General features: G+C 37.2%; 2 protein-coding genes across 2 annotated transcripts; one reads left to right on the top strand and one right to left on the bottom strand.

Annotated features, from left to right (window-relative positions):
* Nucleotides 1-175: 175 nt before the first annotated feature.
* Nucleotides 176-6,866, top strand: LOC116288274 (solute carrier family 41 member 1). Its single transcript, XM_031695041.1, has 9 exons — nucleotides 176-815; nucleotides 2,101-2,208; nucleotides 2,691-2,762; nucleotides 3,057-3,348; nucleotides 3,812-3,962; nucleotides 4,385-4,458; nucleotides 5,103-5,231; nucleotides 5,803-5,951; nucleotides 6,372-6,866. Exons 1-9 carry the CDS (start codon nucleotides 312-314, stop codon nucleotides 6,555-6,557), a joined length of 1,665 nt encoding a protein of 554 aa, XP_031550901.1. The 5' UTR covers nucleotides 176-311; the 3' UTR covers nucleotides 6,558-6,866.
* A 162-nt stretch (nucleotides 6,867-7,028) lies between these two features.
* LOC116288269 (uncharacterized) lies at nucleotides 7,029-12,619 on the bottom strand. The gene is made up of 6 exons (XM_031695038.2): nucleotides 12,109-12,619; nucleotides 10,181-10,406; nucleotides 9,224-9,455; nucleotides 8,804-8,922; nucleotides 8,243-8,438; nucleotides 7,029-7,587 (listed from the first exon to the last, which is right to left on the bottom strand). Exons 1-6 carry the CDS (start codon nucleotides 12,504-12,506, stop codon nucleotides 7,193-7,195), a joined length of 1,566 nt encoding a protein of 521 aa, XP_031550898.2. The 5' UTR covers nucleotides 12,507-12,619; the 3' UTR covers nucleotides 7,029-7,192.
* Between the last annotated feature and the right edge of the window lie 300 nt (nucleotides 12,620-12,919).

Raw genomic sequence — 12,919 nt, 5'->3', positions numbered from 1 at the left:
AGTAAAATTTCGAGGCCTTATTTTACGTTTCAATGATTTTATTGAAATGTTTGATGAATCTCCATACATTTTCTTATAACATGACACCACAGAAACCAAGCTTGGGCTACCTGTACTTTCATTTCTTTTTCCTGTTTTCCTTGACCGTGTTGTCCTGGTCCCGCCAGCATGTAGTCGAGGCTTCTACGTGTCCTTTAATCTCAAGATGGCGGACGAACATTGATTACAAACACTAGAATATTCATTGAGTTTCCATGGACAATCCTCTTCATGTCTTCAATTACAGACATCTATCACTCACCTAAACCCTCATGTGGGCTTCGTCTCTAGTCAGTCTTTTCATGTTTAGTGTTGTCGGAGCTCCTTCGAAGAATGACTCAACGCAAAGCCCTGTGACAGTCAGAAAAAGAACAGCAAAAAAGAAGAAGAAATACACTTTAGACCAAAACAAAATGGTGCCTAAAGCCACGGTGGTGATAGATTCTGGAGATGACTTCGACACAAAAACCGAGAATCAAGAAATAGAAATTTTTAACTCAGACGAGGAACCTTTTGGTCGAATTTTATTACGGTCTCACAAAGAGCCTGAAGTGAGCATAGTGAATGGAGAATGTTTGCATGAGGATGAACCCGATTTAGAACCGTTATTACCAGAGCAAAGCCATCGAGAAGGGAGCGTTGTCTTAAGAGACGATAGTGATAAAGGGCTGGGAGAAGAAGAAGGATCGTTTTCTATAGCTCTACAAGTTTTCTTTCCTTTTCTTATCGCGGGGTTTGGTACTGTTGCTGCTGGATTACTTCTTGATGTTGTTCAGGTGAGTTTTTTAATTTTTATTTTTATCCCTGATTTATTCACAGATACAGCTCCCTACACCAATAATACTTTATTCATTTTTGACAATAACTTGAGATGAATGGAATGATTTCAATTTCAATCGTAGTTGGGGTTGTCCGATTTAAAAGTTAAAAATAATTATACGAATTTCCTGCCACAAGAGTCCACTTAAAAGAGCCACTAATTAGCTTACTTTACAAGTGGTTGCTATGCACCTGATTATCAACTTAGGTATCCAAAGTTTTTCTTTTATCTTGTTAAACTTTCCTGTTTACCAAGATAAAATGCTTTTTACTCTTGTAAGGTCGTGATTGAATTACAGTTTGTTTTGTTAATGTCTAAAAAAATTAAACTTACTTTGGTAGTGAAGAAAAGCCAAGGGGACTTGCCAGGTTGGAAGTTAATACTTTCTTATTTACATGAAGTTATACTATATAAACAAAACATTTCCTTTTTTCAATTTTGGTGTTTAAGTAACTTAGGATTAAAGGAAGCTACTAAGTCATTGATGAGTGTGTATAAAATACATATACATGTATCAACATTGTCATGTTTTAACTTTTTACCCCTATCTGTTTTCAAAAATAATTGACACAAAAATTAGAGTGTTGGGCATTTGTGTCCTTTTTGATAAAATGATGTTGTGGTTTGTTTACAAAAAATTATTAATTTAGGCTAAATCTTGTTTGTGTGAGATAATTAAAGTGACATTTAGCTGTTCTCACTTTTCGCCATCTCATAAACCTAGTATATTGTGATTTCATTTGTGTTGCTGCTTTCCTCCCCTCTGGCACAACCATGATCCTTAGGGTTAAAACAATTTGTTCAAACAATAATTAAAACAATTGTTTCTAATTATGCCACGTCATGGTGAAATACATGTAGATCAATTTCCAGGAATCAAGCATTCTAGGACACAACAGCATTAAAAGCAAGGATCAGATTAATTAGTTCATTAAAATCTATGGAAAAAGATGCCATTGATTATAAAATTACATTTTGGAATGCTAATTAATTCTGCACCTGAGTAAACACACATTTTTACTCAGTCATACATCATTATTCTTTATATTAACATAACCCCCCCCCCCCCCCCCCCAAAAAACTACCGTTTTACCTACAAGATAACTGCCATGAATCTGCTCTATTCTCAAAAAATATCATTACTATTTGTCTGATATTTATAATATACTTTGATGTTCATCTATCCAAGCAATATTCTTATTAATTGATTGTTTATATTTTGATCCATCTCTGACTCTTAGCACTGGAAAGTTTATCAAGAAATTTCTGAAATATTTATTCTGGTTCCTGCTTTGCTGGGACTGAAAGGGAATTTAGAAATGACACTTGCATCAAGACTATCAACAGCTGTAAGTTTAGATTATTATATATAGCTTAGATAGTATGCATGCACATTCTGATTGGTCAAGAACTGTGCTGTGTCAGTGAATAGAGCATGATGTTGATGTCATCCATACATTTGCAGTCTGTTTGAAATACTCTGTTCATGTGAAATGTAAAAAGAGATCTTTTTTTGAATTTGTGAAATTACACTGTGTTCCTTGTCAATGATTGCAGACTCATATACTTAGGATTAGTCTCATAATTAGTCTAAATATTCACAAATACCAACGATGAAATAAAGAAAGCACAAATTCAACAATACAAACACTTTGAAATTCTACGGAACTTCACTAGAACACTTTATTGTTCTATACAGCTTTGAGGATAACCCTGAGCACAGAGAATTAGAATCTCAAGTATTAAATCCCATAACCATGGTTTATATTATTGAGGTATCTAGTTTTTATTCTAAATAATTGAGTCATTTTCTTGTTTTTGTGTGTTTTAGGCTAATATTGGACATATGGACAGTAAGAAAGAACAGTGGAAATTAATAGGGGGAAACCTCACCCTGTTACAGGTACAGCATCAATAAAAATACATCTTTTTTGTGTGTCTATTGTAGCTTGACCTGCAGTAGCAAATGACACACACATGGACACCACTGATTTGTTTCGGTATCCAATTGTTTCGCCTACTGAAGTTCGCCTACATATCAAAATGCATTGTAAAACCTATCTATGAAGAGAGAGACAATAAAATATACTATAGATAGGTTTTACAATGCATTTGATACAACATAGGTGAACTTCAGTAGGCAAACCAATGCATAGGCGAAACTATCATAAACCTTTGTTTCTGACTCACTCTCCAGGTACAAGCAACTGTTGTTGGTGCCTTAGCATCTGTAGCTGCAGTACTCATGGGATGGATTCTGGATGGTCATTTTGACATTAACCATGCTTTCTTACTGTGTGCTAGTGGTCTTGTGACAGCAACTTCAGCAAGTTTTGTACTTGGATCAGTCATGGTTGCCGTAGTTATGTGTTCAATCAAGTGCAATATAAACCCTGATAATGTAGCCACACCTATAGCGGCAAGTCTTGGAGACCTAACAACTCTTGCTCTTCTATCGGGAATTAGTAGATTTTTATATAATAAAATAGGTGGGTAAGGAAATGATTAACTATTTGATTTATTACACACACAAAAAAAATCAATATCTTGAAGGAAAATTCAGACTGGAATAAATATTTTAATCCCAATTCCTCTAAAAAAATTAATCCATTCAGTCCAAAATCTCCCTCAAGATATAGGGCAAAGCAAAAAAATATGTTTGTTTCCTGTTGAATGAGAAAATTATTTTGGTTGGTAGGTCAGATTTTTTTTATTGATACAACAGTGGAAATGAGCTTATTGGAAACCCTGTGGTGCATTTGGGAATTTAAAAAATATATTAGAGTCGGTGAAAATCGGCAAGGAAATTAGGGTCTGTTGCGCAACAGGAAATTGATTTTAAAATTTAATTTTTTGTTTGGCCTAGTTTTTTTTTTTTAATATTAGTCGGTGTGGGTCACACTTCAATGATAATGTTAGTAATAAGGAACATAAATTTTTTTATGTAAACAGGAACAGAACACCACTGGATAGCACCTGTTATCTGTGCTGCCTTCTTCATAATCCTTCCCATATGGTTCTATATTTGCCATAAAAACCACTTTACTCATGGTGTCCTGTATTCTGGCTGGAATCCTGTGTTAAGTGCCATGGTGATCAGCAGGTATTGTATTTTCAACACTGTGAGACAATTTTCCAGTTTCAAGTTATCTTTACTCACCCTTAGTTTCGGTTGTTTGTTCTAATAGTACACCATTCTCATAATGGCTTACAACTGCAAGAAAACGAGGTCACCCAGTCCTTGGTTCAAAGTAAAAGACATAAAAGCACATGAAATGCATTTATAGAAGCTATTTATAGAAACTATAGAAATTTACCTCTTGTTTTGACCTGAATTCATGCTATCCACTTTGATTTTGAATGAGCAGCCTTTTCTCAGGGTTACAAGATGCAAGATGACTAGATGACCTCGTACTCCCTCCCCCCCCCCCCCCCCCCCCAAGGAGGGTGGCCAAATTTTGTATCAATCTTGTAGGAATTATTTTTATGATTAATAATAAGTAATTACAATAATTTCCCTTTCAGTTCTGGTGGTCTGGTACTTGACTATGCTGTATCAAGCTATCACGGCATTGCCGTCTTCAGTCCTGTTGTTAATGGTAAGAAACCTTAGCTTTAAGGTGTCTCTATCCATTTTCTCTGTAACTATATAGTAATGTTAGTTTCACTGAAATGTGCATTGTCATTAACTTCAATCTAAGACTAATGGCTGGTGTAAATTTCGAATCAGCCCGACTACGGAAAGCTTCCAGCTGATCTTAGAGAAAACGTTGGCCAATCAGAATCTAGAAAATTTGCAAATTGCAGGTGTCACTTTTCCTCTTGAAATTATTGATTTCCAGGCCACCAAATGAAAGAACAATAATGTTGGTAATACTGTAAGAGGTTGACAACAATAACGACAGGGCAGAAAAACGGGTTCTACTTTCGACGTTTATATTTCATAAACAGGCTCTTTTGGGGCTGATTAACAAAATACCAAAATTTGCGGAAATTGAAGGAGTGCGTATTTGAGATATAACACCCTGAACGTTGGGAGAGATGATATTTTGATCAGCACAAAAACTAACATTTTCGCTCATACCTCGAAGTAGAATATTGCTCGAGGTTAGCAGAATTTGTGAAAAGTTTAAAGCACAAGAGACACGAATGAATCACTTTAAACGTTTTTTAGCATGAATGAGAGAAAAATTTTACCAAAAAAAATGGACTCAGACACCTTTATTCTGTTGTGTTTTCACAGGGGTTGGAGGTAACTTGGTGGCTGTACAGGCCAGTAGGCTGTCAACATTTCTTCACCAAAGAGGCCATCCAGGAAAGATGCCAAAGGGAGTCAAATTTAAAGGTTGCATTGACACATTTTTTGGACCAGGTACAGTGTTTATAAAAAATAATTAATGATTGATTAACGATAATCAAGACAAATCAACTGGGCTAAGAATGAGTGGCAAGCATACAGTACTGCATTAATTGCAATGTATTCATTATGGTATGCCATAACATTGAACTTGCTGTTCCAAAGTGTATTACACTCGCCTATCACCTCTTGATCTGAGGTTATATTTTCAATTCCTGAGTTAGCATCACACAATTTCTCCTTTTTCTCTCTTACCCCTTGCAAAACACACTCCCAATTCAAAACTCAATCCAATCTGTAAGTCAGCCATGCCCTGACTTAGAACAGCCCAGAGGTTGTTTCAGGGTTTGATGTGTGAGTTAGCCATGCCCTGACTTTGATAAGCCCAGAGGTTGTTTCAGGGTTCAATCTGTGAGTTAGTCATACCCCGACTTAAATCAGCCCAGAGGTTGTTTCAGGGTTTGATCTGTGAGTTAGCCGTGCCCTGACTTAGATCAGCCCAGAGGTTGTTTCAGGGTTCAGTATGTAATTGAAGGCCATTACTTATAATATTACTTATCATTTACCATTTCTACCTTGCTCATAGGCATACATTCCAGGACAACCCGTGTTCTTCTCTTCCTGGTCATACCTGGTCATCTCATATTTTTATACACTATCAAGATGATGCAGGGTGGACACACTTCTTTTACTGCAATCTTTACATGTGTATATCTATTAGTAGGAGTACTACAGGTAAGATTGCTATATCACTGTTGGGCTATTGCAGTCAATAATAATTATAATAATAATAATGATAATAATAATAATGGGAGGTTCTTGTATAGCGCATTTATACGTCTCAATGCGCTTTACATTAATGACAAACATTTCTCTTGGAGAAATTGCTTACAGTCAACATTTTCCTTAGAGCCAGGGTTAAAAATGAAATGATATTACTGCAGCTGTAAGCAAAAGAGTGGCTCTTCATTTAGAATTGGTTTTTGCGAAGATAGGAAAAACCCTCAAAGCCAGAAATCCGGGTAACCATGGTGAAAGGCTATGCCAACCGTGCATCCCATTTTTTGACTAATTAGATTCTTATCTTAAATTATAGTTGAATTATTATTTTAGATTATTTAAAAATGATTAATAATCTTATTCTTATTTATTTAGGTGTCAATTCTCCTCCTGTCAGCCAATTGGATGATCCACTGGATCTGGAGACGTGGCAAGGATCCAGACAACTACTCCATACCCTATTTAACCGCCATAGGAGATTTATTAGGAACAGCCCTTCTCGCCGTAGCTTTTCACTTACTGTGGTTGGTTGGAGATAGAGACAGCGATGTTGGGGATTAATGATAAAATACCTATTGATATTTATATTCTAATGCATGCATCCAAATTATTTTTTGTCTTTAAACGAATCCAAGTATAATACAAAAAGAATATTTCTTTATCATGAAACATTAGCATTTTCTTAGATTGGTAAACAGGATTCCAGTCTAGCTTGGATACAAATAACACCATATACATATTCCCAAATCATTTATCCATTTATTGCTTGATATCAATAATATTTTCCAATCTTCTGGGGTATTTTTAAATTCTATGCGAAGAACGAGTTAAGGATTACGAAATATAATATAAATGTTTTTATCACTTAAATATTCTCTTATTTTTCCTTTATTTTCTTTAGATTTGTTAAAAAATGCAACATCAAGAGTATCGCTTTTTTCCTTTGTTTTTCCTTTTCATTTTCTTTTTTTCTTTTTTTTTTTCTTTTTTTTTTTTTTCTGTTTGTATTTCTATTCAGTTAGCCTGTTTCTATTTCTTCTCTTGTTCTTCGTTTATAAGTTTTTTATTTTCTTCCTCAGTATTTTTGTTTCCTTGCTCCACCTCACCCATGAACAAGATGTTCTTCTTGGCTGATGTCTTCCTCTTTTTCATAAGCAATTTTGTTATCTTTTCTCGACTCCATTCTGTGAATATAACTAGACAAGACATTCTTCTTCGCATATATCTTCTTCTTTTCTATCAGTATTTTCGTTCTTTTTCTTGACTCCATTACTTGTATCTTCCTGGATGAGAAGTTCGTTGCAAATGTCTTCCCCTTTTTCGTCAGTATTTTTGTTCTCTTTCCTTAGGTCTTCCTGGACAAGACGTTCTTGGCTAATGTCTTTCTTGTTTTCATCCTCTTGCACTTTGCCGCAGATATCTTCCTTGGTGATTCTACCATTCTCTATTACGTCCTTACATTTGTTTTCCTCTCTTTCTTCCCTGACTTCTTTGTCCTCTTTATTGTCTTTCTTACCATTTTTTTCTTCTTCCATGTATATTGGATTTCCACAGAATTCTTTCAAGAACCTCCACTCCTCTTCTTGTATTCCTGACATGATAAATTACGATCATATCAGCACACTACAAGCGTTGCTTGGGTCTGCTGCATTGGTAAAGGGTGTTAAGCCCAAAGACACAATATTAGATATGCCCAAGGCTCAAAACTAGTGACTAACGTAACCCCATACCTTATATCTTTTGCAAAAAAAAGTCCCAGCCATGGAAAGACAACTAAAACAGCTTTCATTTCGGGCAAAAACCAAAAGATGTGTTATCTAGACACATTGTTGACACTCGTTCCCAACGCGCGGAATCGTAAGATTAAAGAAAATAAATCAAGTTCTCATGGATGCCAATTAAAGCCGGTTTTTATGACATTCCATTCACCTGGCTTTAAATACTTAGTTTTTTTTAGATGTTTTCATGGAAACATGCTGAAGGATGCAAAAGTTTCTTCGTCGCGAGGACAATCCCGCGCGTCACGGGTGTGATTTTACGAGGAATCTGCAAAGCTTGAGAAGGGTCAAAGGGTTTTGTAACTCGTTGCCTAGAATAAGTAAACAAATCAACTTTGTTTGGAGAGGGTGTGACACGTGACAGTCGAGACTGGTAAATAGCGTCCCTCTATTTTAAAAGTCTTTGAATGAGACGGGACCGCCATCTTACATGGTCATCCGAGCCACGGCTGCGAATAGGAACCGTACCTTGAAGATGGAAAAAAATCTGGGCGAAATCCAGCACCATTGCTCTGTTGTGGGCAGATATTCGTAGGGTTTTGGATTTATTCAACGTGTGGTACTCAATTTCTACGCCTGTAGCTTGAAGTAGGTTCGAGTCGTTCGCAGACAAAGGGCATTCTATTTGTATAGCCATCTCGTCTGTCTTTGAGATTCTATCGACCTGATAAAAAAGCAAAATCACAAAATATAAGATGACTTACTGAGGTTAAAAAAATGACGGAATATCTGGAATGGAGAGAAAGATCTAATTACCACAGGAGGCCCACAATAATTTTCTCAGCGGTAGCAAACCTAATTTCACCGACCTATGTCCAAGGGCGGATCGGGGGGGGGGGGGGGGGGGGGCAAAGGGGGACTGAAGCCCACCCTCGGCAGAAAAAAAACAACAAAATAAACCAAAACAAAACTGAAGGATTAGATGCTTTTTTATTGTTTTCTGTTGTGTTGACGGAAGAAACTCAATTAGCACCCCCCCCCCCCCCAAATTTTGGCTGGATCCGCCCTTGATGTCACTTACGTACTTACCAGATTTTTATACTTTCGCGCTCTGAGGCTCATGTCCTGGAGACTGTCTGTTTCTTCAAGAAATCTTGTTATAACTCCCAGCTTTCTTTCTGTTTTGTTTTCCGAGATTTCCATCAGATCTGAGACGAAGTCAAGAAAGTTTGGTATAGAGGATTTGCACCCACACCACGTGACAGCAACCATGTTAGATGGAAGGGACAATGCAATCGTTTTACATGAGAAAGAATTCAAATTGAATTCTCGAGAGCACAGGGATTTTATTGTTCTGCCATCTAACCACAGGCAGTCCAAGCTGTACGTATGGGCGCCGGTACGTGATGGTGCTAAGCCTGTATTCCAGGGAATTTTCAGTTTGAAAACGAAAAAATAAACTACAACAGATAGCCCAGAAAAAAGGCAAATGCACGCTTTGTGTTATACCTTCGTAAATCCACTGCTCCCTGGTGGTAACCATGACTTCCATCTCAACAGAACACAAAGAATCCGCCACGCTATCTGCTACAACATCCAATGTACTTTTACGCTTTAGTTTAGCTCCCACTATCTGTTGTAACTCTAGACAACAGTTTTCTTGATTGTATTTGACTTTGGCGAAGGTAAAAAGTAGAGGTGATCGTTCGTTCCTCTCTACTGGAGGTGCTGGGTGTTCTGTCTAAAAAAGAGCAACACTGATCCGCATGTAATCTTAACGACCGTCATAGGAAAAAAAATTGAAAAAGGGTAAGCATTAGCGCCAGGAAGCATTGAACGTGACGTTGTGAATGCGAGGCTAACATGAAAATACAATTTTTTTTTTCAATGGAATTTGTGGCATTTCATTTGTATTTCCATGTTTGGCTCGCATTCAAGACAATCTTAAGAAGGGTCCACTGATTAATATTGACAGGGGAAAATCACGTTTAATCCCCCCTAACCCATATCGCGATACAAATCATTCAACACAAACCTTGCGTTACACTGAGTAGCGTAGCGAGGGGGGGGGGGGGGCACGGGGAAAAAAACAAACAAACAAACAAAAAACAAAAAAAAACAAAAAAACAAAAAACATATTAAACCAAAACGAAAGAGGGAAATAAATCATTGCAACCTAAGAAAGTGCGCTGTATAAATAAGTTTATACGAATACGAATTTGTTTCTTTTTCGTTTGCGCGTTTATTCGTTTATCTGTTTTAGGGTTTAGGAGTAATTTTTTGGGGGGGTCAGTGCCCCCCCCCCCCCCCCCCCCAGGTCCTAGGTCCTCGCTACGCCCCTGGTTACACTTTTAAACTTAAGATCTTTTACGCCCGAGAAATAAAAACTGACCTTTCTATGTAGTTAATTCTTTGGCGGCAAAAAACTGCCTGACGAATGAGTAACGGAGCTCTACAAAGACTTACCAAAGACATGCCAGCTTTGAATTGTACCAGTCTGCTGAACCAGTGTACTCGAGGTAGAAATTTGACTTGAGCTCCAACTGTATCGTTTTCCTCTCGCTTCCCATCAATTTGCATTTTTTCACTGTAGACTACTCCAGTGATGATGTAAAGCTTGCTTTTCTCGTATGGTTCCATTTTGGAGGGGTCCAGTTTGGCATTGCTGAGGATGTTCCTTAGCTGCAGGTCACTTCGTATGAAAAATGAAAAAGTAATAAGTAAAAACAAGCGGAAAGTAACCCACGTTTCGATTTAAGTCATACTGACTTCATTTTCAAGGCTAAGACTTAATCCTATGACTTTGAAAATGGAGCCAGTATACGTATGACTTCGAAACATACTCGGTTTCTTTCGCTTCTTTTAGTTGCTTTCTTTTTTTTCTTCTTTTTTTTTTGGCTTTTTTCTTTAGTTGCTTTTTTAAGTCGCTACTGAATAAAATAGTACAGAAACATTTTTTTTCTTCATTATTGCAGCTGAATATCTATAAATACTGGCATAGATCGGAAGGGACCAGCCAAACTGTTCGTTATAATAGATTGTCCATGCATATTAAGAAGGTTAGCTTAATCACTGGGACAAACACAAGGCTTTGTAATAACAGGGTGTCCTTAGTCGTAGCAGTGGTACTTTATGCATGAGCAGACACGTGCATCAACAAATACATTCAGTATTGGTAGAATTTAAAATAATGTACTATGCATATATGACGTTCCTACCTTTCAGCAATAATGAGAGAAATGTGGTAGAAATGCTAGTCAGTTTACAGTCAAAACGCCCCCAAGTCCCCCCCTAGATTATCCATTATTTATTCATTATTAAGCACTAATTTATCAGTGAGTGCGAAAGGAGCTATTGAGGTGAGCCCTATCGTCAATAGAGAGTTTAGATTTACGTTCACGACAAACGTGAAACGTCAGTTGACCAGTTAAAAATTCTTTGAAATTACTGAAAAAAAAATCGCAAAAAAGTCCAAGTAGTAGAAAAACAAAAGAGTATTTGCGCTTGGTGAGAAGGTTTGTAAAAGGTAAAGTAAAATACAAGAAAACTATGAAAACGTGGTCACGTTTGCCGTTTGCGGGGAGAACAAAAAGTTAATCTAAAACTCTCTAATATCTCGTAAATATCTCCTACGATACGACCGAACTAGAATTTTATAGTAGTTGGTTTTTTGGGGAGGGAGGAAAACCTGAGAACCCGGAGAAAAACCCTCAAAGCACAGAAGAGAACCAACAAACAACTCTACTCATACGACACCGAGCTCAGCGGGACTCGAACAGGCGAGCGCGGTTATTATTTTGAACCCTGAGTCTTCGTATTCTCAGAAAGAATCAATATTGATAGATTTAAATATTCGAATAATAAATAAACCATTAATGAAATCTAGGAGAGTAAACTTGAGCCGTTGACTGTAATACTCAATTAACAACGATATATCTAGAATCTACACTGCTACATCTACTGATCCATATGGACATTGTTACGCGTATCATTTCGAATCCCCCACTCCCCCTCCCCTCTACAGATTCCATTCAGTTTCATCATGTCAACTTTCGTCATGTTGCAACGTGTTGGACGTATTGCATATTGCGGCTTGTTACACATGTTTACTAAGCTTGAAATTTATTACATTCAAATGTAAATAATGTCAGCACAGGGGAAAATATGACGGACAAGCAAAGAGACAAGGCTTTAGAAAAATTCATATCGTTGTGACGTTTCGCTAAATAGTATTTACATCGCTCATAGTGAAATTCTAGCTTGGTATTGCAAGATTCAAAATTATGAGAAAACTTTCACCAACCTTTTTTTAAAAAATAGCTTTATACGTCAATTAAATTCCAATCATTAACGGAAAACAATGATCATAAAAAACTAGCATATTTTAGACTTACGTGTAGTATTCTTCCTGTACGCTAGACAAGTTCAGTTCTCCAAGAAGAGTATGCCTATCAGTATGAAGACCAACGACAGCCTCACCAAATTCCACATCATATTTTCTCGTGGAGTTTGCACTGGTTCCACTACGTACTGTAAGAATCCTGTCCTTCTGTAAGCAACCTTCCATCATCGAAGTTACATTTGACCTGACTATTTTGTCGTTAGCCAGATATGCATCTAGTACTTCAAGAGCAATTTTTTTGGGCCGTCTAGTGGCTCTTCGCCAGCAAGATAAATTCTCTTTCACTACTAAAGCAAGCGGTTGAATGGCTTTGTTATGACCTTGCGGAGCAACGTGATAATCAGAACCAAAGTTCTCGTAAGCAAACGAGCGAATAAGTTCGTACATCATTTTGAATGCCGTTAGATTCACCTAATGAACATTTTCCATGATTCTCTCTCACAAATGATTCGTGGAGCTGTGCGTAATACAGCTGTTAGGGAAGATTAATCAAATTTCAAAAAACAATAGTGTAGGTGCACAAAAAGGGTCAAATGACCGAAAGCAAGCGGTTCCGGTTCGAAAGCAAACACGTGCGTTACACTAGACAGATCCTTTGAAAATGAAATTAAGTTATGACGGATTGGTTTACTTAAGATTAGCTTAGAGGGTGGGGAGACTGGGGGGTTAACTCTCTCTCTCTTTCTCCCTCCCCCACTCCCCTAGAGCGCCGCTACGCAGGCTAGAAATTTAAAGGAGACTGCAAGTAAGCATGATAATAATAAATAATAACGGACCTGAGCGAGCCTAGCTAAACCAGTCTA

This window comes from Actinia tenebrosa, unplaced genomic scaffold (assembly GCF_029948245.1).
Source record: "Actinia tenebrosa isolate PJP-AT-01 unplaced genomic scaffold, QUT_ActTen_1.0 PGA_scaffold3__52_contigs__length_22856419, whole genome shotgun sequence".
NCBI lineage: Eukaryota > Metazoa > Cnidaria > Anthozoa > Actiniaria > Actiniidae > Actinia > Actinia tenebrosa.
Note: the sequence above shows the minus strand (reverse complement) of the source record. Positions and strands in the feature narration are given on the sequence as shown.

Excerpts from the sequence above, each read along its gene's own strand:
- LOC116288274 (XM_031695041.1), top strand. The coding sequence starts at position 312 with ATGTGGGCTTCGTCTCTAGTCAGTCTTTTCATGTTTAGTGTTGTCGGA. Across the intron at positions 2,209-2,690 it reads CATCAAGACTATCAACAGCT|GCTAATATTGGACATATGGA; the intron begins GTAAGTTTAGAT and ends TGTGTGTTTTAG. Across the intron at positions 3,963-4,384 it reads AGTGCCATGGTGATCAGCAG|TTCTGGTGGTCTGGTACTTG; the intron begins GTATTGTATTTT and ends TTTCCCTTTCAG.
- LOC116288269 (XM_031695038.2), bottom strand. The coding sequence starts at position 12,506 with ATGATGTACGAACTTATTCGCTCGTTTGCTTACGAGAACTTTGGTTCT. Across the intron at positions 10,407-12,108 it reads GTACAGGAAGAATACTACAC|TGACCTGCAGCTAAGGAACA; the intron begins GTAAGTCTAAAA and ends TTTCATACGAAG. Across the intron at positions 8,439-8,803 it reads CGCGAAAGTATAAAAATCTG|GTCGATAGAATCTCAAAGAC; the intron begins GTAAGTACGTAA and ends CTTTTTTATCAG.